Source organism: Betta splendens, chromosome 22 (genome assembly GCF_900634795.4).
Source record: "Betta splendens chromosome 22, fBetSpl5.4, whole genome shotgun sequence".
NCBI classification, from domain to species: Eukaryota; Metazoa; Chordata; class Actinopteri; order Anabantiformes; family Osphronemidae; genus Betta; species Betta splendens.
The window spans coordinates 5,684,209-5,708,938 of record NC_040900.2 but is presented as its reverse complement, the minus strand read 5'-3'; the positions used below and the strand labels follow the sequence as shown (position 1 = coordinate 5,708,938).

The window sequence follows — 24,730 nt, the reverse complement described above, 5'->3', positions numbered from 1 at the left end:
AAATTAACACAAGATCAGCAAAATAATGCTAATACAAACCACCTCGATACCATGGATATACATGCTCATTAAACCATATATTTATAAATATCCCTTTAGTTAAAATCTTTGTTGAACTGAGGGCATCTCACCATGGCTTCATTCGCCACACTACGTCTTCTATGTCCTGTCTGATCTCATAAGTGGACTCCAGACGGAAGAGGTTAAAGTTCCTCAACAGGTAGTCATGGAGGGTCAGGAACTGCAGATTCAGCTTGGGCAGTGCCAGGCAGCCTGTGAAGACAGACAAAATTCAGTAATATTCTGATTTCTTCTCCACAGATTACTGGGCGTCTCCATGTGAGATGGTGCTTTAAAGGTTTTGGTATTAGAGTTGCTTAACGTGTCCTTGCCAAGTAAAGAGGATTCCCTAAACAGAGGTGCAGGTTGAGTGACAGATAAGGCGTAACACAGGGTGTGGGAGTGTACACTGACTGGCCCACATCAACTTAAGTACACATAAATCACACACCTTCGCCTGAGTAGTACTCTGTTGGGACAATGTTCTCATCCCAGATTATCTTCTCCGTTGGATAAAGGGGCATCAGATTAAGTTGCTCAATCTGAGAGATTCTGCGTTCATGACGGGACACCTGTGTGAGGAGGGCGAACGACAGCGAGAGAGAGAAGGACAGAGACAAGGAGACAGAGAAATTGGGTTAATGAGCAACTGCTCAGCTCAGTGTCTAGGATCTTCATTCTGTTCCTTCACTCGGAAAGCTTAAGAGTTGCAAAACATTACCATGAAATAAGATTAATCACAAATTATCTAAAAAGCAAACCACACACTGATACATGTAAAGGCTGCACTTTATGTGAACTCGCTTCACCACAGTCTGCTAAAACTGAGAGTTTAAACATGTGCACAAAGCCGCCATCCTGTATTGTTGCTATTCTGGAAAGAGATATAAATTACATGAATTATGAACCACGTTAAGATGAACATCTGCTGCTGAATACAAACCAGCTCATCTTTTCCAACAGCGGAATCAAGATGTTGAAACTACGCTGCTGTAAATGCAGTACTGACTCTCAATGAACAATTGTCCTTCCTCCCTGAGCATATTTATGACTGTTCTGTGCAGCGTGCGTGGCTGTTTTGTCACCGTACAGCGGCCCCTTCCTTATAAACCCGCCCAGTCAGGGATGCTGGTTGTTGGGGGCAACCTAAGGCGCACACAAATGAGTCCCCTGACATTGTGTCCTGCAACAATCTAATCAGATAATTATGAAATAGCTCCTCGTCATCGCTTCTCGGAGAGGACCTGGGGATGGGTCTGAGAGGGTAATTATGAATAATCGCAGTACAGGCATGAAACACCCACTTTGATGAAGAGGTCCACAGCACATGTGTGAGTGTGTACTGGGGAGACTAGTGGGACAAAGCTCCGCAGATTCCTGCTGGGCCATTAAAAATGAAAATTATGAGTGCGCGAGAAGGGGAAACACAAAGTACCTGCTCTAACCTTTCAGGAGAACACAGAACTTGTACACGGGTTCGTTTTTGCATCTCTTCAGCAGTTTCCAACATATTCTACGTCACACAAATGCCACCGTAAAGCAGAAATCGGATTAGCAGGAAAACTCACGAGGGACTGACAGAAGAGAAGACACTATATGTAGTTCAAGGTCAAGGGCTTGAATTAATTACTTTAAGACGAGAAACCCCAACGCCATTATGCCAGAGCGCTGACTGGCAAATTGTTATTTTGAAAAGTGTTCACTAAGAGCTGAAGCACTAATAATTATACAGGCACTTGAAAGGTCTGAAGAACTGACCATGACAAACAACTCTCAGTATGAGCCGCTGGTACAGGAACATGATCCTTTAGAATTTCTTACAATCGGATGTGATCACATTAACACTGTATAGACATTTTCTTCTGAAATGAAAGGCCTAAATAAAAGTTCCAGAAATAATCCACTCAAAGGGAAGACTGCACCTACCAGCACCTCGAGGAGGAACTCCTTCTCATACGTGGTGTCTTGCCCTTCAGGCAAGTCTGGAAGGAGACACAAGTACGAGGCCACCTTGTGGAGCATATTTGGACTGGAGAGAAAGATGAGATAAACAAGTAGTTAGTTAACTACAACATTAGCATTTGTAAATGGGAGGGAAGCATATGACAAGCAACTACTGTAGGAAGGGATTGATTTGGTAATCAATGCAATAATAAACAAAGATGATGATAATCTTTATTTTATATAACAGACTTAAATCTAACAATATATCATGACTCTCCCAGATTTATTTTTATAACAGTAAATGTGTGGTTGCTTTTTTTTTTTCCTCGATGCTCTTTGTGCTTGTTAGCACTGCGGCACAAAGCCGTTCCTCTGTTTGCTTTGACATCACACTCCTGCTCTGTCAGCATGTGTGCGCTAAGGGGCCGGGGTGCACCGATGTGACAGGATTATGGAAATCAAAGCCTATATCCCTCTCCAAAAACAGAGGCGTGGCTCCCTGCATACAGACCTGTTTAAATCAAGCTGACACTCTGTGACACAGGCAGAGTCCGGTGCACAATGAAGGACAGGGCATCGCATCACAGTGTGACACGCCTTGACAGCCACACGTGGCACTGACCAACTGTATCCGTGTATATGCGTGTATTTTGCTACTTGTGATGCCAAGCTTGGGCAGCAGGGTGGCAATTCTGCCAGTGTTGCAGTTTGGTGGCCCAGGGGATGACCTGGCATAGGTCATGAGGACATTCCTGCCCTTAGCAACAAAATAACAGTACAACAACAACTCACTCTGAGTAATGTTGATGACTGGGCCAGGTCATGATTGATAGCAGAGCCACTGGCAGAATACACATCAGAAACTGGTCTATAGTAGTTTTACATGGCAGCCTGAACTGTCTTGACAGTTCTTTGGTCTTTATTTTAACCCTTTAGTAAACAATTCAAAACTTTAGCAGATTTAAAAGAAACAACTTCTAGACACACTGTAAAAGGAAGGTTTTCTTAAGACAAATGTTATATCAACAAATGGAAGCACAATTCAATGAAAATTGAATCAGAATCTAAATTTTCTTTTCAATGACAAGAACCACTTTCATAAAAATACAATTATTTTCCAGTAGTCATTGTTTAATTTGATGCCAACTCTGATCAGGTGTTTAATTTATTCTATAGCCATAGAATAGTGAAATGACACTGGACGATTTCTGTGACTGTGAGAAGCATTGGTGTGTATGTCAGAGAATGAGTATGTAAGTGTAAGCATGCTATGCAATAATGCTGTGTGTGTGTGTGTGTGTGTGTGTGTGTGTGTGTGTGTGTGTGTGTGTGTGTGTGTGTGTGTGTGTGTGTGTGTGTGTGTGTGTGTGTGTGAGGACTTAGTGGATAAATTCTGAATGGCGGGTGACTGGGAGCTTAGCCTGTGGGTAGCGCAGCTGGAATAAACTGGCATTAGCGTGAGCTGTTTGGATGAAAAGTGCCTCGTTAAATCTGATCGGCATATTTAGAGTTACCCAGGAGCTGTGTCGGTGACAGTTGTGGAGCAGGGAACAATGTAGTTCTTGCTATATTCAAAACCCTAATTCTGGGGAAAGAAGCCGAGCTTCTAAAAATACATGAAATGGTTCAGCTAAGTCTTTACCTGATTCAGCTCAGCTCGGCTCAGAACCCTCTGCCTGACTCAAAGAAACTTAGTGGTGTGGTTTAAGCATTTAATCCACGACAGAAGTTCAGAGTGACGGATATAGAAATATTGACTGCAAAGAAATGTGTGTTGTTCCAACATGATACTTCAGGAGGTGTAACGACAAAGATATCATGCAGCACATAAACAAACAACTAACCCGTCGCCTAGAGCGAGCCCAAACACAGTTATGTGGCTAGAAGCTTGGGTCGATAATTTAAAAATTTCATTATGACATGAAAGGCCAAGAAAGGTTAGAAGGCCTGAAGTAATTAAGAATTAACAATAAATTAAACACACAAACACACACACACCAGCACATGCACACGGGCAGGCGGGTTCATCAAAGCGAGGGGGCTTTTCGGCTCCTTGGCAAGCTAATATGATCTGACATACGCAGCTGTTCTAAGAGTAAATTCTCAAGCCACTGCAAATCGATTAAATTAATGAGCCGTGCATTTCTCTCTGGCTGGTACCAGCTGCCCATTCAAGGGCTCAGTAGATGCCACTTAGCAAGGAAGTCAGGATGCAACACTGACGCTGATGCTTTGGTGCAAACCAGGACCTGCCATTGCCTGCAAACCTGCATTTTCTCTGGAGCTCGTATGTTACGCTGGTCAGAGGAGCTACTCCCATCTACTCTTAGAGTTGCTGGTGTGTTTGCTTTTACAAATGGTATTTAGTCCAAAATGCAGGACCCTTAAAGTCTAGTAAATATTTGTGGGACAGAACAGCATAAACCAGAACCAACACTATAATAATGCTGCAGGAGACATGTGTTAACAAGACACTGTAATTATGCTCAGCCCAATCATGCACAACCTCCCAAACATCCCTCCATCTGTTCTCCGACATCGTGCGAATGCACTTCATTTCAAGATTAGCTGCAGATGTTTCCATTTACCTGAGATGCCCAAAGTGTTTGGTCAGGAATTCTCGAGTGTCTACCGCCGCTACGTTGGACAGAGCAAAGTCGTGCAGCTCTGGGAAATTAGCAAAGGCCGCCCTCTGTGAGATGGAAAACAGAGAGTGGAAATGCAATATGCTGAAAAACACAGCTTCACAAAGCAAACAAAACTGCTAGCATAACACTAGTCAAGTTCACAGAAAAAAAGAGGAGCAAAACAAACATGACAGAGGAGGTATCCATAATACATAAGTGCATAAAAAGCTGAACCCTACTATGTATCGTTACCTGCAGGGAGGTGATTCTGTCGTAGTGCAGCGTAGTCATCTCTTTCTGAGTCAGGGCGATTCCTGTCTGGTCATTGATTTCAAAACCCGTGTAGAACTTCAGCATGTCCAACAACTGCAGGGTCAAAACAGTAACAGTAACTTAGTTCATGAAAACAAACAAAGGGTCATTCTGAATTGTTTATTTGCTCTACCTGGCAGAACAGGTGTCCTTCCTTCTCTCTCTGCAGGAGGCTGGACAGGTGGCAGTTTACCAACAAGTGGGAATCATCCAGCACAGTGTTAAACCAGCGCCTGGTGGGAAGCAGGGCCTTGACACACACAGGACACCTTGTTTACAGCACTGGATTAAATCCTCACACTTTTAGCTAAGCTACCTGCTTGGAATGATCACAAAGTGGTTAAATTACAGGAAACACTAAGGAATGAATATTCTTATTGATTAAAAGTAGAAACCAAGCCAACAGGCATTTTTAGAAAACTATACTAATCTAGGAATTTTATTTTTCAACATCTCTCAGGGGTTAAAAATAAATCCAGCTGACTTGTGAGAAAACACACTTCCCAGCATGTGGACCACAAGTGTCAATACATCTTATTGACCAACAACCTTTTCTGTCCTAAGGTCGTGTTGAAACAATACAGGGGCGGAACATAAGGTAGACCGACAGTGATGTGAGGAAAACGGGGGATAACGGTCCCACTGCCATTATTTATTTGCTTGCTGCTGCTGCACAACATGAAGGTGAAAACAGAAAACCTGTCAAAACGAGACAGAGCTGCTTTGGTAGGAATATAACAAAGCTACACTGAACATGTCGATGAACTGACAGTAAAAGTGGGAGAGTGACTGAAGACAGAACAAGAAGAGATCCTCAACCTATCACACTATAAAAGGTGAAGAGGAAAGCAGTGGCCAGACACACAGCTCTCTGTCAACTATATTATGAAAGAGAATACTAAATTCCAAACATCTACCGATGTTTTGAACTCTTACAAAAGTCTGCTCTGCAGCGGGTGCAGCCTTATGCTAAACCTGGAAATACAGACACCTTTACATCCAACACAGGCGTGACAGCCTGCAAATACCAGCAACAAAAAAGGGATCTTTTTCGCTGCATTAATGTTCAGGTCGAGAGGGGAAGTATGGATTTCAGGCAACTGAGGTTTCGTAAAGGGATAGCGCTGAAGGACAGAAGATGTCTCTAGAGAGTAAAGTAAACTGGCCGACCGGGAGCCGTTGCCCGGAACAGAAAGGCCGGCCTGTCAGCAAACAGCCAGATGAGATGTATTGAACTGACCTGCTAGTAAGTAACAGGAGATGTGCACAGGCAGCAGAAGCAGCAATCCTATGTGACATTACATGTCCACATACCACCAGCCTAAGCAACGTTGCTTCCCCTTATAAACTTTAACAGGAAACCACCACGTTATTGAATAAATAATGATACAGTACAGGAATTGTTTTAAAAAAGAAATCCTGTTCATCCTAATCACATCAATGTGTTAACATTGCACTGCACAGTAACCTCAACCTTATGATCAGACTGAAAATAACCTTGTGCCATTCAAATGGTTTCAAATACTGCATAGCTCTGCAGACAGCAACACCAGGGATGCATTAAGTGAAGCTGGACATTTATCCACTGTCTGTTGACCCAAGATGACTATGAAAGTGAAGGACAAAAGGCAAACGAGCTCTGCAGGTTGGGCAGACCGAAACCTTCACGTCTCTGTTCATAAATATAACACCCAGGCTACACACACACACCATGAAACTGTCTCTCTCAATAGTTAAGATCTGATTGAAATCCTTGTTCAACGTCAATTTCAAGTTAATTTTCAACAAAGTCATCATTTTGGGAAGTAGGGTTGGGATTGCAGAAATTCATCTTACCTCCAAATCAATCATGAGCTCAATGAATCTCTCGCAGTAATGTACCTTATCCATGGATATAGTTTCTAGGAAAAGAAAGAAAGAAAATTCAGTAACGCAGGAGTAAATAAAGATTTTACTTCATGTCAAAATCAAGTGCAATCAGATAGACAAGTAGAGATTAGTGTATGAACATACAGTAGAAATCTGAGGTGTAGTTATCATGTGCTGCAGGACACCGCACGAATGTGGACAACACCAAGGTGGCATGCTGTGTGAGATATACTGCAAGGCCAGCACAGCAGCATGCTGGGACCTCAGTCCTCATTAAGCCTGTTTGTGTGTGCGCATCTGAGCCGAGGCATGCAGCAAACATTAGAGTGATGTGGATCCTGCTGGGATTTAGATTGTAATCCACTCTGTCAGATTTGAATTCTACCTAAACACACAAATACACATGTTCTGTTTTTAGCATTCAGGTGGGGGGCCTCCATGTCTGTCTGCATTACAACACAGCAGTCTGTGCCAGTGGCTGTATGGCAGCTGGATCACGTGCTTCTTCAGCAGCTACCCGACTCGGAAGGAAAGAAGGCAGCAGTGCCACTAACAGTGATTATGAAGGTTAATACTGCATTTCCTACTGACAATATGGCCTTGGATAGGGAGACGTGAGGACTCTGATGCTCTGTGAGCTCTAGAAAAGCCAGAGTATATTAATCATGCTGTGAAAGGTGAGATACTGAAGTGCAGCCTTGCATTTGTACCATAGTATCAAAGTAACAAGCAACCAGTGGTTGATTAGGTTTATTCATTGTCTGGATATAAATGTCAACACATTTTATTAAAATAAAACCAATATCTAATAGTCATTTTTCATGCTGAAAAAATTTTTTGGAACTCATGGGAAATAAATGAAAAACAATATTTTGAGTGTGCTCTTGTTTACCTGAGGGTGGAATTGACATGAGGACTCCCCGAAACTTTTTAATAAGAGCCGAGAGGAAGGTCCTCTCCTTCTTTGCTCTGGGGAGGACGCACAAAGGAAAGTCAGGAAGGTAAAAATGCATTTATTGGTTATTATTTTCTCAACATGCAAACAAAAAAACAACATTACTGTTCCATCGCAGCAGCGTCCATCTTATCAAATTTCTTCTTGATTAGATTCCAAAACTTCTGCAACTTCGGAACTTTCTTCAGCTCCAGCTGGAGTCTGGACTGCAAATGTCATGGAAACAAATAAGAAGTCAATTGTTTCTATCTATACAAGTTGAAGTCTGTTCTATTAAATTATGAAATGTGATCACTTGATGTGTGGCAGTAACTACTAAAAGAATCTTTATTTAAGTAACTGGTTGACAGCTTACTGGAAGAAGACACATCCACATTGGCAAGGAGATGAGCTGCTGCACCTGTTCTCTGATCAAATCTACCTCCTGGGAGAGAGGCGAGCACAGAGAGAGGGGATGAGTGTGCATGACAGATTTTATTACACCTCAGCTCATAATAAAGTCTGCAACTAAAATATTTAGAGGCCTGTATGGGATACAATCAAAGTGCAGCAGGCTATGACAAGAGGTTTTAAAATGAGACATGTGCAGAGCTTCCCTGTGGTTTAATGCAGATAGAGGCAGATAGTACTGCCTGGTCTATCGCTGCCACCTAGTGGACATTATTATTAAGTGCTTAAATCTGAACATTTGTACATAACTACTAAGTACATTTTTATCATTTATTAAAACTCAAATCATAAATATTTAAAGTACTAACTAGTGCCTGAAATTTTGCAATAAATCAACAGAGAGATCTAATGTTTTGGCATGTTAGTGTAGTGATACAGTACATACCAGACTGTTAAAGCAATGGTCTAAGAAAACCAGCAGAACAGTTTGTTCCTTCAAAGTAAAGCCAGCCTCTTCGCCCGCCAACACAGCTTCCATGACACATTTGAAGAAAAATGGAAAGTGACCGGGCTCCTTCTTAAACACCTGCCATATACAATACAACAGAAAACACTTATCAAATAGCTCAGATAGCTGGAATGATAGTTCACATGGTGGTGATTATATTTTTTATCTAATGGTCTCCTCAGTGGTCTAAACTCAGATAAGGCAATGATTTCTTTATTTACCTCCCAAGCTGGCACATTTTCCCTGAACTTCTCATTGACAATGCAACAAATGGACATGATGTAGGCATTGCTGGACACCTCAGGAGTGTAGTTCACCCAAAGGTAGTTCTCAAGGTACTGGCTGAAAAAGGAGTAGTAATAAGTGAACATTTATCCACCAGGTGTGGTTTGTTTTGTTAGACAAATAGAGGAGGAAGGTAAGCAGATATGAAATATTGCACCTGAACTCAAGCAGCATAATTTTTCTGATGGCAAATCTGAAAACAAAAAGAAAGAATAATTGAACCAATGAAACATCCTAGGTAGGACGCGTTTAATAAATTAAAAGATATTTAATCCACTTACTTAGACTTCAGAACCTCTTTGTCATAAATATCTTCCATCACCTAAACGAAAAGCCAAAAATGTTAAATGTTAGACTTTACACAGACTTTAAACACAGAGGGCGCTCACTAACTGCTAAAACATAAAGTAGATTAGATTATTAAGAGATTAAACTAGTGTAATTTTTCACTTTTCTAAATGAGGGGTCAACAACTTGCTGCAGTGGTACACACAAAATGCAGCAGCATTAATAACTCACCTTAGGGTCAAAGGGTAATTTATCCTTGACATGAGGAGCCCAATATTTATTAGCCAACTGAAACAGAAAATTGAAAACAACCAGTAAGTAGTCAAACTACAGATGGCACTGTGTGAATGCTGAATGTTCTGATGGTGACTTTACAAACACATTACAACTACTAGAGAAAAACATACTTAAATGTATTTCATGTATTGCGTGGAAACACACTATTTCTAAGCACAGTGTTGTGTAGTAGAGTGTCGTGTTCACCTGTGTCACATATTCGGCGTTTATCTGGGACACAGAAGGCGCTGCTGCCTTTTTAGCGGGGGTTTCTTTCTCCATCGTGCCCGTCTCAACCACTGACTACGGCGGCTGGAAGGAAACGAGCAATACAAGATGACGCGCCTGAGCATTGCCCTTAGTCTGTTATTTTTTTAATACGGGGTAGGTAAATTACAAGCAGTAATTGATAAGCAGATATCACTACTAACATTCTCGGATTACCTTTACCTTTGTGCTCAACATTTCCACAACGTAATATTCAAACAGCTAACTTTAGCCTAAGCTAACTAGTAGCACTAAGATACATCTGAATTAAATCCGTTTACAATAACTCATATTGTTGTAACGACATCATTTGATAAAGCAAGAAAAACTAACCTTTATTTATATTTTCAACATAAAAGGTGCCTTGGCGTGGTTAGTTGAACATGTACACAAGCAAAACGCGCCGCACGCGACAAACTTCCTGAAGCGGTACGTCCCTAAAATCCGTCCCCGGTGCAACGGTTTGATTTCTTCTTCCTCTTTGTGTTTATTGCGAACTGGTGCTATACCGCCACCAACTGGTCAAAGCGCGATCTCGCTCCATCGATCTCCGCTCTGCCTAAAACAGATGAGTGATCTTTTCTGCTGAATGTGGACAAGTGGGAAGGTTCACCTCAAACATCATTAAAACACAATATAAATATGAGATATATGACAACTGGATGATTAGAAGTCTTAGGAGTAATGCTGTATCACACTCTAATATAATAATACAAATCTCAAGAGAAAATAACACAGGCTCCAAGTACACATTATTCTTTATTACATGTTTATTTATAAATAAACATGTTTATTTATAAATAAATATGTTCATATGTATACACCATATACAGACATTGTATTAACTAGTATGTACAGTCATCACAAAACAAAACACAAAATTGTACACATTTTAATAATGAGCATGTTTGTGTGTTCTGGCGCTGTTGTAAAAGCCTTTGCCACAGATGTCACACTCAAAGGGCCTCTGACCTGTATGGATGATATTTCTTCAGTTTGGAGGAGGGGACAAATTGGTCACAATGATTCTTCCCGGCCGATTCTGTGATTTTAGGTTGAATGTGGACATTCAGGTCATTTTGGCTCCTCAAACCTTCCGTGAGCTTGGCACCTCCAAACACAATCGCTGGCTCACACCAGTAACCACCTGACGCGTCTGTCTGGATTTGGTTTTCAACCGCAGAATCGTCACTATCTGAAATGGTAATGACCTCTTCATGCCTTTCTGCATTACATGCACTATGATGATACAAATGCAATGGAGTTGAATTTGCTCCTTGGTTTTGGACAAGCTTATCTATTTCATAGGCAAGTGCAGAGGGGAATGAAAAACTATCATCTGCAGCTTTATTGCAATTTTTTCTTTGCTCTGATTCATTATTCCCCTCTTGTAAGCACAGTTCTGGTCCCGAGAGCCAATTAGAACCTTCATCACCAAAGGAGCATTGGCCCACGTTATCACGTGACCGCTGTTGTACTCTTGTTGCATCTGCACTGAAATTTGTACAATCACTGAGACCTTTCAAGCATATATTCTGGGTATGAGTGGTATTTATAAAATCCATTTGGGTGCAATTTGATGCCAAGATCCTAAGCTGTCTGCATCTATGCTCATGAACTTTGAGATGACTACGCTGCGTGAAGGCTTTGCTGCAACCAGTGCATTCATACGGTCTTATGCCAGAGTGGGTGAGTGAGTGCCTTGACAGCTTGTATGGAGATTGGAAGTACTTGTTGCATACGTGACACCTGTGAGGTTTACTTTGTTTCCGAGGAGTAGCTGTAATGTTGGACTCAAGACATTTAGTTACAGATGTCTTACTCACTGTACACGTCAGCACACGTTCTCTGTTACTTACAGCACCATCACAGTCTGAACGTGTACTGTCCATGCTCTCAAACCTTTTCCGTGATGGAACAGCGGTTCTTGGGTATTGAGGGAGGGATGGGTTGGTCTCGCTGTGCGTCCTTTCATGGACCTTCAAATGCGACGTTTGGCGAAAAGCTTTCCCACATGTACGACACTTAAATGGTTTCACGCCGGCGTGTACCATCTCATGCCTTTTTAACTTAGAAGGACAGGGGAAGCACTTCAGACACTGGAAGCACCTGTGTCGCGGGTTGCCTGGATGTTGCGTTGATTTAACAGCATGTTTCCATTTCACCGTCACTGCAGATTCCTTATTCATCAGCCGGCCTTCACTGTTCTTTGACGCATGTGGCAACAGCTTCATCTTTGGGTCTCTCTTATCATTATTGCAAAAAATGTCTATAGAGGAGATTTGATCCAGGTGTTTCACAGCGATTTCATCAGTGCAAGCCTGTGTCCCCGCTTCCTTTTCATGTAGAAGCATTTCTTGGAGCAGACAGTCTCCCGAAGTCCTGCAGTGCCCACCCATGCGTGACAGTGGCCTGTTGATATACAGTGAGCGCTGCTTGTGATATCTAGACCACAGGTGAGCGCGACAGTGGACCCTCAGATGCGTTTTCTGACGAAATCTCTTTCCACACGTCTCACAGCCAAAGGGTCTTTCTCCTGTGTGAGTCATCATGTGTCTGTGAAGTTTTGATACAGACGGAAAACATTTACAACAAACCTGGCACTGGTGGAAACTGTTCCTTTGCTGCTTGCTTGTGGTATTGATGTTTTTCCTCCGCTGTCCTACGGAATTCATTAACTGCCAAGGAACATAATTAGAGCAAGTCTTACTCCAATTTGTAGGTTTAATGGCAATGTTCATTTCAGCGGCGTCTGCCTGACTGGACTCACGTAAAGGCTTACGTGCTTCGGGACCTGAGATTTCTTCACGGATGCTTGTTTGTACTGATGTTTTGCCTAATTGTTTTTGGTTCCTGTGACTTTTATGATGACGTGCTAAATTAGCTTCCAATCGAAATGATCTGCTGCACAACATACACTGGTATGGCTTCAAGTCTTTTTCTGTGATGAACTGTTCCTCCTGTTCTTGATAACTGCTGCTTGTATTTACCCATTGATCTGGTTTTACACCTGCATCCGGCTTTATCTTGGTCTTCAATTCCTGCTCAGAATTTACACTTATTTTACATTCCAACTGCAGTTCCACAGACGGGTTTCCTGGACAACTGCTCGGTTGTTGAAAAGATGAGCGAGGCTTGTCGTGAGAAAGGCTCGGCCTTTGCCTTTCATTGAATGGCGAGCGTAAACATTTAGTTGCAGTTTTCAAATGAGACTTTAGGTGTACTTTCTGTGTAAAGCGTTTCAGGCAGACTGCACATGAATAGGGTTTCTGCCCCGTATGAATGAGAAAATGTCGTTGCAGTTTAGACGGTGAACAAAATGCTTTTAGACATTTAGAACATTGGTGATTCAAAATAGTTTTCCTTTTATTGGCGTTAATTCCTTGGATCCCTGTTCCACAAGCTGCTTGGACTTTGTTGTTGTGTGAGTCCAACACCGAAGCAGAATTTACAGATCCGTCAATTGGGGGTTTGAATACAGAGGTGTGTGCATTTGCAGAATCAGCTTCTTCCCGATGCATTGCATCCATAGCATATGAGCCACAGAGCCACATCGTGCCAAAGCTTTCCTGCACTTTCTACAGGTGAAGAGCTTCTGCAAAGTCAATAGGAGATGATGGTGGCCCGGGCTCGCTGTACAGGACTAAAGCAATTTCCATCCATCTCCTTAGTAATGTTCCCAAATTGATGATCTTCTTACTAAGGCAAAGCATATGGCATAAAAAACAAGAAATGAGACCCCAGACATCGACTAAATCAACTAAATATGAATCTTTTTCTCGCTAGTCTGAAAAGGTTCGCTGGGATTTGATAACGTCGGTAATAAATAGTTGTAGCGTTAACATCAGTCCAAGTAATTAACAACCCTTCTGGTGCAAACATAAAAATACTTACCGTTTAAATCAGACTATCCATACTCCTCTTTTACTATTAGTTCACGACGTCTGCACATCTTTCTTGCCACAACACAGGAATTTGCGAATACAAATACGTACGTTTCTTAAAATGTACGTAAGGAAACAGTATATGACTTTGGTTCCTATCCGTGACAGATCTGAAGGGACCTCGTGTGGTGGGTGTTATATTATAATTTATTGCGTGTTATTACACAAAAAAGTGTAATAAAAATAATTATTCTATAATTCTATTTCTTAGAAAACCAACTCTGTGTAGTAATAACAAGACCAAGGCAGAGTAACCACCACTTTCTAAACCTCGCTGGAGTCCTTTGTTGATATTTTTTAACATGTTATTATCTGGGCGGTTACAATTACATAGGTAAATGGTTGGTGGGTGTCCCGTGCAAACCTTTTTAATCTATTCAACCAGTTGCATCTAGTAACTTGACCGTTTTCAATCAAATTTTATTTTAGAGGTTAAGGGATTGTTTCCCTTTATTTATAATTGTATTATTTGTTTAACCAGTAAGACTATACGAATTAAAGGCTAGTATAAAACTAATGTTTAAAAATCTATAAAAAATAAAATTTAGATTTGTAGTAGTAGTATAGTATAAGAGATGCTACAATCAAACTTTAGAATGAAATTCTGACGCAAACTGCACTATTTATGATGACCACAAGAGGGCAGCAGACACCACTCAATAGCCTGTGATGTCCCCCACTTCAGCAGAATGAGCAGGTTTCATTAGATGCTGTGATCATTAACTCAACGACATTATACAACATACAGCACAAGGCATTATTAAAAAAAAGATGGATTCAAACACGACAACACCCACAACTGCAGCCACCGAGACAAAGAGACCAGAGTGTCGGGAGGCGTCTCAGGCAGCAGGGCCACTCCTGAACCCGGCTCCCCTACTGTAGCTCGCTGCTACGGGGAAAGAGAGTCACACACACATCAGCCCGGTTAGCCTGGAGGAAGAAACACACAGTTAAAGTCCATGTGCAAGGCCGCAGTGACAAGGGCCGCAGGCTTGTACACTGCACACAAAGGACAACAGCTAGTTTGTTTGCAGAGTGGTTGCAGGTCAGCTTAGTAAAAAATGTACATTTGACCAAACACATGAGAAAAGTAAATGTCACCCTGTCTTCATTCATTTTGTGGAAACGGAGTGGTAAGCACACAGGGAAACGTGTTTGCCACAGGCCATCACATTGGCTATGATGAGGGTGTGACGGTACACATGTGGCTTTGCTTTTGTCTACACAAACAAACCCGCTGAAAGACACAACCACTATAATTTCGCGTTTGATCGACAAGTGGTTATCGTGCGCCGAATTTCAGCGGCCAAACATCTCTGTACTTACACAAACGCTCAGTCTTGCGCTTTTTCATCTGGTTCCACTGTAAATAAAAACACAATCAATCAAAACTCTAAAGAGCAGCAAGTTGCAAGTTTGAATGTTTGGTTAATTCTCAGATTTATATTTGAACTTTATTTAAACAAAACCTACTTCCTGTTTTTCTTGTATACTACTGTTTGTCCAGAATGAGTAATCAGACTGCCTCTGATTACATTTGACTACTAGATTAAACTTTTTAGATAAGTACCTCCTTTGTGTAATAAAAGGACGTTACTACTAGCGCAAATAAGTGTGATGAATAGATTTGACAGGAAAATCATTGAAAAGTTCTGACTCTCCTACGGTTGAGCCTAAAGCTGAACATTATCACACACTTTACTTATTGTGCATTGGTTTGCTCGCCCTCATAAATAATTGCTTGTTTGTGTTCTCCGAACCTCGATAACAAAGAGAAAATCTTCAGGCTCTATTGGCCGCCTCCATTGTTCAATTTTTGATAACAACAATCAAAACAACATTGCGGAGGGTGAGGATCGATCGCTGGCTCCACTCTCCCGGGGTGAAGATGCGTCCCGACTCAGATCATCAATACGGTTCATGATCTTTGAGAAAAGAAATGTTCCAGGAGCAATGGTTAACGGTGGTATTTTCATTCCACGCCGTCACTCTCACAACCCTGCCTCCCCAACACACGCACACAACACACAACACGCACACACCCTTTGGTGGAGACCCACTCTTATTAACCAGGCTGCCTTAGAATCAATAGAAAACATAAAGAGGCTTAATCTTTTCAGGTGCTTGGAGCTGATTGCCTATTACACAATAATAACACACCTCGAATCTCACAGAGCTGGAGCGGGAGAAACACAGTCCCGTCATCTGCACACGTTACATACAGCCACTAACCAGACAGTAAATCTATAGCTTTACAACTGAACAGATGGTGTCAGCGGTGGCGTTAGGTCTTTATGAGGGGTGTTAGCTGCTGTGCTAAAGAAATTCCAGCACAAACAGTGAAGGCATCGGGGGACACGCTTTATCGCCTCGTGGAGGGATTCTCTCGCGGCGTCTCTTTCTATTTTCTGAGCGCAGCTTTAAGTTCGACAACTTCCACCAGACAGAGCAACAGCTGCTCGGGTCTGCAACTCCAGTGGGGAGCGAAGTGAAATATTGTCAAACGTTCTGGGGTATAAAGTGAATGAAATAAACACGTCTTCAAAACCACTTTGTGATGTACAAGCTTGCGTTTCAACAATTAGCAGTGATAAACAGTCCGCAGCCACGCAGTTTCTCCTCTCCTTTATTTATTCGGGCCCAGTTGTGAGTCATCAGCCTGTCGCAGTCGCTCCTCCAGCAGAACCGCGCTGGATTCCAGGGCCTGTGTGTTTATACGCTGAGCCAGCAGGACAGGTGGAGGATCTGGGAGTCAGGCAAGTCCAGGACGGGGACCAGGGCGACGGACGGACTAGAGGCCCCGAGAGAGCGTCTCAAACCTTCTTCCAGTCCTGGCAACAAAAAAAAAACAGGTTAAAAGAAGCTTCTCGTAGATCTGCCCCACTCCTGCATTAAAACCCTTTGACTGCAACACAGGCCTATTTAGAAATTAGCAGCATTCCTAAACCCTCGTCAGACTGCAGGCCCCCACTCAGATCCCCGCAGTGCAGACATATGGTCGGCACAGACCGAACTCTAAGCCACCGAAGGAACGCACGCTCGGGGAAACGAGGGGAGAGAGGGGACAACGCTGTCCCGACCGCGGGACGCTGGAGTCGCGTGTCGGGAGGAGACCGGGTGGAATGGATCCCGGGCTCCTGTTGTGCTGAGATTAGGACGCTGTGTTGGGACTGGTGCCCAGCTTAACCAGCGCTGTGGCACGCTGGTGTGTGTGTGTGTGTGTGTGTGTGTGTGTGTGTGTGTGTGTGTGTGTGTGGCCACACTACAGACAGGGGACACGTGAGACTCCACAGCGCCTTAAAGCCCCGGCTCGATGACAGCCCGTCTCTTTAGCAGCAGCCTGCTGGGATGTTGCCCCTTCCTGTTTCTGCTCTGTGCACTAATTGGTGCAAGTCTCCTGTCTCATGGTTGACTGGTCTTATTCCTCCTGATTTAACAGTATGTTGGATGGGACTTAGGTGTGGTCACTGTGATGTGACATGGTCATAATAGAGCCGCACATTCGGGGAAAGCACAATCAGGCCATCGCCGCTCCGCACATCAGTCTCCTCACATTCACAGCGGCATCTGTCCGACGTGATTCGTGTCAAAAACGGACTTTCTGACCAATTATCTCGAGTCTCGGTGGACAAACAGAAACCAACGCTCTTAATAACACGCACCAGCCTCCGTCCCTGACAGGCACCACACAGGTTCCACATCTGGGTGTCACTGATTCAAGACCATCAATCATCACAAAAACCAGGGATCTCTGGTTGTTTTAGAGTTGGCCGTAAAATGTTCCTCCTCGTCTATAAAGTCTTATAAAGTTGTGCTACAGAACATGGCAGAGCAGCTGTACGTCCTCCGGTTCTGCTTCACGGCCTTGTTCCGATTCTAATTCTAACGCTCCCGTGGATTAAAACGCACAGTAAGATATAAATAAATATTTGCTCTGCTTTCGCTTTATTGGGTGACATCTATGTGAACCAGTAGAAAGAGAGGCTGCAGGAGCAGTCCGGCGCCATTTAATAAGGCCGGGTCCCTTTCATTTGGAGCACGCGCAGCACGCCACGCGTCCTGACAAAGAGCCCACACACCCTAATTAGCTAATACGCACTCCAGCTCAAAATGCCCCCTCGGAACGCGGGCCTTTTTTCTGGACAGCATTAAAAGCCTAAATATGTGTTATCAGAGCACCCAGGGAGCGGGACCCTCTGGAGATGGCGAGCTGACAACACAATGGGCCGGGCCGATCACACACGGGGGACGGTTTCATTAGGAGAAACACACCCTTCATCGCACCATCGTGCGCTCGGCCGGTTTCGTGTCGGGACGTTTTAATCTTTGGACTAACAGTCGGCGGGTCTGTTCCAGCAGACGCCCCTGCATATGCAAGGATGAAAGACCCGTGGGGGGGTGAAGGTGACTGGAGTGACCATACAAATATTGAAATGGGAGAAAAAGTCGGCCTCCGCTTCCAATCGCCGTGAACCCATTTGCGGAAATTAAGCGAGCTCCTTCGATGAGTGTTTTCCCCTCCCGCGCCCCACTCGCCCCCCGGGGGGGCCCTCGGTGACAGAAGAAGAGTGAAATTCAAAAGCCATCACATTAGCAATGGGATGGAACTAAACCATCTCCCCCAAGTGGACCGGCCATTATTGTGCTTCGCAGCAAAGGCTGCTGTTAAATCTCTAGTTTCCCGGACACCAAACCTCCTAATAACCACGGCCTTTATGCTAAACCATCAGCAGCCGCGTTGTTAGGAGGAACTGATTAATACGAGAGCATTGGAGGCCAGCGTGACCGGGGGGGTTCCTGCACGGCGTGCCTGATGCCTGCTGGGCTTATGGGGCGGCCCAGAGCCAGCGGTTTTTAGTCGTGCTACACTGACTTCCAAACCGGTCAAATTAACCGGTAAACGAGGTGGCAATTAGCAAGCGTCGGTTCATGAAAATTGTTCATTTGGGCCGAGGAGCGGGCGCAGAAAAGCCGGACACCAGGCGATAAACAGCAAAAACAATGACTGACTGGAACCGGAGAGAAACCAGTTGGAGCCGAAGCGGTTTGTGTGTGAAATGCTGGATAAAACCAGCGCCGGAGCCGATTTGTGCCCCGTGAAGGCTGAGGTTTCGTCGACTGGCAGCGACCTCTCCTTGAGAAAAACCCTTCCATCGTAAGTAACCAGTGGAGACAAGATGTTTAAAGGTTTTATTCGGAGCATATGTCGCGTCTATCAGCTGTGAATCCTAACGCGAGCCGCCGAGAGGAGGGGTGTGCAGTCACATTTTGCTCCGGTGCGCTCTGTCTGCTCGCTAACAGCGGCAGTTCTGAGGCCGCGGCTGCCGGCGCCAGAGGTGTTACTTTCCCTCCTTTGACTTTTTCGGATTCATCACCCAGTGAGCAGAGGCTGTGACCCATAAACACCCATGGGTGGGCTCCGAGGCCCGGGCTGTGCGTGCAGGCCACGGTAACAGACTCCAGCCCAGTGATGAGTCAGTACGCGGCGCTAGGGACCACGTCTGTAATCCATAATCACACAAACATACATGTCAAGGGTAAAGGCCTTTTTACTATTATTTGGTATTTTAATCCTAAATGGTAACTTGAATCTGATTCTAGAACGAGGGTTAAAACCAGAATTGAAAGTTAGATCCTCTCTTATTTTGAGGATGCTAAAAAAGGAATAACATGCAAACTGTACATCATCAGACAATACTAAATTCCAATTATATAATTAGGTATGAAATCAAACAGCACTGTTCGTCTGCCATGTGAATCAAAATAAATCCTAAACAGATCAAGCCCTGTTCTCCAGTTCATCACTGGTAACCATAATTTCACGTCCTCCAGACGAGGAGTTATGTCGACGCGAGGAGTGACAGTAAGATGGCTGGTTTGGCGCCGATTCAAAAATGTTAATTGACTGCTTCGGCGGCGACTTGACAAGCGAGGCCTCGCGTGATCGATGCGCCCGTCGCCCCCTCCCGCCCCCGGAGGGAGAGCGCGCCTCTCTCGGGGTAAAGCAGATATGGCCTCGATCGGAGCCTCGGATCCTGGGAGCGGGAGACGTATGAAAGTGTAATGATGACAAAAGAGCGCGGCAGCTGCTTGGGTTACTGTACACGGCGCCGACACAACAGACGACTCACAATAATTAAACACGGGAAGGAAGGTGATCCTCCGGAGAGGCCGCGTCACGGCCTCTGCTCCAACTTCCTTTGAAAGCGCACACAGACAGGCTGTCACTTTGTCGTCATTAATATCTAGTAAACACTCCATTCATTTAAAGTCACGTACCCTCTGCGACCCGCGCTGCCAGCGGATGGGCCGCCCTGAAGAACGCCCGGGCGCACAGCGGCACCAGCTCGGCCTCCGTCTTCTCCACGGCCCTCCTGAACGTGGAACCCACTGCCTCCGTCACGTCCCGGGCGCCCGTCGGCGCCGCCGGGTCGCCGTCCGGCGCCGTCACCGTCACCCACAGGGAGAGCGAGGCGGCGCGGCCGCCGGCGGCCGCCGTGACGCGGCACTCGATGGACGCGGACGCCGCCCGGTCGCTCGCGCGGCAGGAGGTCCTTCGGGTGGGGTCGTCGCGGGTCGCGGACACGTGCAGCTCCACGGCGGCGCCGCGCGGCAACGCCGCAACCACAGCCACCAGCAGAGGAGCCGGCTCCCACGGCAGCTCCTGCAACGCACACACGCAGTATAATGAAATGCACGGCCTTCCTCCGTCCAATCATAAATATTCTGCCAGCTCTCGAAGGAGATCAACACGTAATGGCAGCTTCGCCGCGTGGAGTGGGAAAACTGCTTCAATTTCATCCACAGAGCCCAAACCTCTTCATTTTCGCCGCTCTGGACCGAGGCCCATTAGCAGTAACAAAATGTCTTGGAGCAGTGCTACAATGTGGCCCTCTAATAATACTTTCGCTGTGGCTTCATCCGCTAATGGGAGAGAAATGAGTGTTTTATATAACAGTCATTTCAGTAGGAGTCGATAGGGCAAAAACACTTAACCCCCGTTTCAATTTGCTGGATCAATTTTCATCCACTTACACCCCAGTTTGAAGTGCAGAATAATAACAGGTTACTTACATTTTATTTTGATATTCCCCCACGAAAAAAAGGAAAAACAGACAAATCACTGACAAGAGCGGCCGACGGCCTCTTTGTCCCCTCGACAGGCGGACCTGTCATGACCCGATCCGCGGGCTTCGCCCGAGCGGCGCTCCCCTTCAGATTAAACTTCAGCAAACGCCTAATTGCGCATCAGCGGCCGGCGCTCGCGTTGAGGCTCCTTCGCTCTGATTAAGAGGAGATCAACAAGCGAAGAACAATAGCCGCGTCAGCGCGGACCTCTTAGCATGTCAGACAAAGTGACAGCACACATACGTGTCCTCTGCTTTGATAAATGTTATATTAGCACTTTCGGCGCAGGCTAGGTATTCTCCTGGAGGGAACGGCTTCTGAACCTGTCAATTGTGATTGAACATGGGCCGGAGAGCGGGGGCCGAGCGGAGAAGTGACAGGACGGTGGGACCCTGCTCAGCCAGGCTTAAAGGCCACCCTGCAGGCCCTGGGTGCCGGTGTACTGCACCCCAACTGTCCGTCCACCAGGAGACCGGGGCGTTTCAGGCTTGGGCTGCAGCCTCTGGCAGGACTTTATTGTCACTGCACAGTTTCTGGCTTTTTGTCAAAGCTGTCGAACAAGTTCACATCAGTCCGTATTTGTTTCTTTATTAATGCATCCATCAAAATGTAACATTAAGTGCAAAGTTTGTTCCGCAGATCTCAGCATTATTACGAGTCTAGTGTGTGTGTGTGTGTGTGTGTGTGTGTGTGTGTGTGTGTGTGTGTGTGTGTGTGTGTGTGTGTGTGTGTGTGCTCATTAGGTTTCCCTGCCAGAGAGAGAAAGAGGGGGTTCACAGGCTGACACCCCTACCAGCCCAGGGATCATTTATTAAATTACCCCAATAAAACACAAACTCTGATATATGGTGCGTCTGAGTGCCGGAGTGGTGAGTTAGGGGAGCGAGGGAGTGGTGGAGAGCGATCCCGCTCCGCTCCGCACCGGGCACTTAGCACAATCCATCTCATTACTCGGGCCTCCTTCCCTTCCAGGGCGTGCAGCCGTTTCCCCGGCGCTCCCTCGCTCCGTAGGCAGCAGGTAAACACGCGGGGCAGCGGATCTGCTGCGCTCAGCTCTCTCCACTGATGGGGCGTGACCTGCCGCTCCGCGTGTTTGTTTTCCTTCTCCCCACTTTCTCCCCGCTAACCCGTGTCCGCCTGGAGCGTGCGGCGGGTCGGAGGCTCGGGAGGCGTGAAAGCCGAACGGTAAACACGGTAATAAGGAAGTGGTGTAAAAGCGTGGAGCAGCGGGGAGCTGATGGGACTGCACTGCTTAGCCAGTTCCCCTACATTTCCTGCCCAGCGGGACGCCTTCAGCATGGGGCTCTGTGTCTCGGCACTTACTGCAGCGCTGTCAGCCTGCTATAATATCGTTTTCCATTCACTCCCTCATTCACTCACTGTTCTGAGGATCCCACTCTAGCGCTTGTCAGACTGCGTTTGTGTAAATGAAACACAAAGAACCATATCTGTGGGTTGAAGAAGAGGGCACGGGGCCGTTAGGAAACCATGACAGAAGACGGAGGAGAGGGAAAACACAAGAAATAATGAAGCGAGACAAGGCAGAGTGCTAATATTACATGGAGTGGACCAGAATTAGAACTATAATTCAAACATGTTGCTATTAATAGCACTTGTTACTTTCATACTTTGATATGTTTCCCAAGCTGTTTTCGCGCCACAAATTCAAGATGTTTAACATTTATTGACTCACATCAACGTCTCCCTGTTGATCAAACCCTTGCACGCGCGCAGGCAAACAGGCTCTTTGTGGTTTAATGCGCCGTAAATACAATTTCACACTCGCAGCGACTCCGGTGTGCTCCCAATTAACCCCGCGAGCTCCTTCCTCCACCTGATTAGAGAAATTATCAACGCACAACAACACGGCCTCGCGGTTTCACGCGCGCGATAAGCACCGGCGTGTCCATCAGAAGCGTAGATTTGACATCAGGAAATGTAACTCCAGCCCAATCAACTGTACTGTACCCTCAAATGGTCAAAATTATAGCAAAAAAGGTCCATTAAGCTGGTAGTAATTATGAAGCATTATACAAGTCTATCTATCTATTATTACTATTAAGTATATATAGAAAGATATATAATTCACTTAGTGACATATTTAATTTGTGTCAAAGGCAGCTTAACAAAGTAACAGGTGTCACCTGTTTTCTAATGTGACTTGTAAATGTTTGCATTTGCAGCTTTTACCTTAATAATTTACAGCAGGAGTCTGTTTAATATAAATGATGGTGTCCCAGTGTCCCAGTGTCAGTCCTGGGTCACCTACAGTAAATAAACAGTGTTGATTTATTTGACACACACCTAATGGACAGATGGGCAACGATGTCCAGCTTAAGTGACCTCGATGTCCCCCTGCCCTTAATTAGCCCTGTTACCTGAGCTGTCCATTGAATGCCAAACTGATAAGACACGACCAGTAATCAAATTAGGAGGAACTGAAAAACTTGACAACGTCTCGGTAGCTTTTGACAACATCCACTACTGCACAGAGACACATGTTGGAGGTGGGCTCGTGCCCCTCTCTCCCTCGGGCCCTACTCCCATGGCTACACAGATTACTGTGGGAGGACGGGCTGCCAGGGGGAGACCGGTGCACGGGCTGCATGCTGGGGCGGTGGAATGGAGGCGAGGACGCAGGGAGGTGGGCAGGAAAACGGGGTGTAGAGGAAAAAAAAAAGAGGGGGGGGGTATGTAGGGGGATAAGCTGCTCTGAGAGTTCAACGGCGCTCCAAAATGGTGTGTGGGGGCAAAGGATTAGAGCGGCTCTGAGGAAGACATCTGCTTCTGTGCCAAGCTCCACATTATCAAAGACACCAGCGTTTCCCACATCATCAACTTTTCATGAGCGCGCTCGCTGGTAAATATCAGTCGCAGCCGCTTGGGTCTCGCGGGGGCAGAGAGGGGCGAGGAACTTTCCCTTATTTCACAACTATAAAACACCAGGCCTTCAAAAAAACTTGGATATCATATAAAGTTTCTCTCCTTTCACTTATTCAGTGATGCATGAGATCTGCTGCCTTTTAATCCATTACTTATGTGTTCATAGTTTATGGGTGTAATACCACAACGCGAGTATAATCAATATTCAGCCATTAAACGCTAGCATGGAGAACACAATACCTTCTCCTCAAGCGCGGCCTTCAGCGTGCTCTGCCACACGGCCCTGACGATGGGGATGTCCCGGCGTCTGGTGGTGTAGCAGTGAGCTTGGAGGACGTGAGCCAGGGTCAAGCCGCCCATCACCGCTCCCAGAACCTTCCTCGCGTGGCTGAAGGCGAGGGCGGCCTGCGTCGCGGCGCCGGCCGCCGCCATCTGCATCGTACACGGGACCAGGGCGATTTGGCCGGCGCAGAAAACGGACTCATCTACCTGAGGACAGTGATGAAATTATTATCTTATTACATCCAAAACACAGCGATAATAATAAAAGCCTTGACTCTCGTCTAGATGGATAATTTATACAGTCAAGTTTAACAAAGTGCAGCAGGTATTCAAGCAGAAAACTAGATGCCAAAAAAAACACGTAATTAAACTCTAAAATGAGTTTTACTACAAAAAAAAAAAAAAACAGACTCATCGGTGAGGTGCCATAATCAAATTAACATTAATTATAAGCATATTATCAGTGCATTCATTAACAAGCTCCACTTCTCTCGTTCTCAGCATCTTATCACCAACTATTTTGGCTTCACAGTTCTAAAACAAGCAAGCAGTCTGACAGGGCCCTCAATGCATCTCTATGCCACCGCTGTTATTTATAAGCATAATTAGCCGTGTGATAATAAGCTGAATTCACAGTTAAATACCTTTTGTTAGAATTAAGCCCCTCGTATAATGAAAGCCTGCAAAAAATCTATCTGTTTAATGCAGA

The 24,730-nt window shown here is 45.1% G+C and overlaps 3 protein-coding genes across 7 annotated transcripts in view; all 3 read right to left on the bottom strand.

The window, feature by feature from the left end:
* The window catches only part of aqr (aquarius intron-binding spliceosomal factor), a 35,578-nt gene extending 25,304 nt beyond the window's left edge, over positions 1-10,274 (bottom strand). For all 5 annotated transcript variants that reach the window (XM_055505420.1, XM_029138080.2, XM_055505417.1 and 2 more), the window contains exons 1-17: positions 10,115-10,274; positions 9,722-9,826; positions 9,470-9,526; positions 9,232-9,272; positions 9,108-9,143; positions 8,887-9,007; positions 8,603-8,743; positions 8,123-8,191; positions 7,873-7,973; positions 7,705-7,781; positions 6,780-6,844; positions 5,077-5,193; positions 4,884-4,997; positions 4,593-4,696; positions 1,987-2,089; positions 512-632; positions 132-273 (exon numbers count right to left, since the gene is read on the bottom strand). In XM_055505420.1, coding sequence (XP_055361395.1) covers positions 132-273; positions 512-632; positions 1,987-2,089; positions 4,593-4,696; positions 4,884-4,997; positions 5,077-5,193; positions 6,780-6,844; positions 7,705-7,781; positions 7,873-7,973; positions 8,123-8,191; positions 8,603-8,743; positions 8,887-9,007; positions 9,108-9,143; positions 9,232-9,272; positions 9,470-9,526; positions 9,722-9,796 — 1,484 coding nt within the window. In that variant the 5' untranslated portion in view covers positions 9,797-9,826; positions 10,115-10,274. The remainder of the gene's footprint in view (positions 1-131; positions 274-511; positions 633-1,986; positions 2,090-4,592; positions 4,697-4,883; positions 4,998-5,076; positions 5,194-6,779; positions 6,845-7,704; positions 7,782-7,872; positions 7,974-8,122; positions 8,192-8,602; positions 8,744-8,886; positions 9,008-9,107; positions 9,144-9,231; positions 9,273-9,469; positions 9,527-9,721; positions 9,827-10,114) is intronic.
* Positions 10,275-10,521: 247 nt separating this feature from the next.
* Positions 10,522-14,252, bottom strand: LOC121201628 (zinc finger protein 770-like). Its single transcript, XM_041069368.2, has 2 exons — positions 13,676-14,252; positions 10,522-13,480 (listed from the first exon to the last, which is right to left on the bottom strand). Exon 2 carries the CDS (start codon positions 13,333-13,335, stop codon positions 10,738-10,740), a length of 2,598 nt encoding a protein of 865 aa, XP_040925302.1. The 5' UTR covers positions 13,336-13,480; positions 13,676-14,252; the 3' UTR covers positions 10,522-10,737.
* A 140-nt stretch (positions 14,253-14,392) lies between these two features.
* dph6 (diphthamine biosynthesis 6) overlaps positions 14,393-24,730 on the bottom strand; it is a 45,774-nt gene continuing 35,436 nt past the window's right edge. The window contains exons 13-15 of the mRNA XM_029138972.3: positions 23,980-24,228; positions 20,008-20,392; positions 14,393-16,559 (exon numbers count right to left, since the gene is read on the bottom strand). Of these exons, the coding sequence (XP_028994805.1) occupies positions 16,441-16,559; positions 20,008-20,392; positions 23,980-24,228 (753 nt within the window). The 3' untranslated portion in view covers positions 14,393-16,440. The remainder of the gene's footprint in view (positions 16,560-20,007; positions 20,393-23,979; positions 24,229-24,730) is intronic.

Coding starts and splice junctions, on each gene's coding strand:
- LOC121201628 (XM_041069368.2), bottom strand. CDS start 13,335: ATGTGGCTCTGTGGCTCATATGCTATGGATGCAATGCATCGGGAAGAA.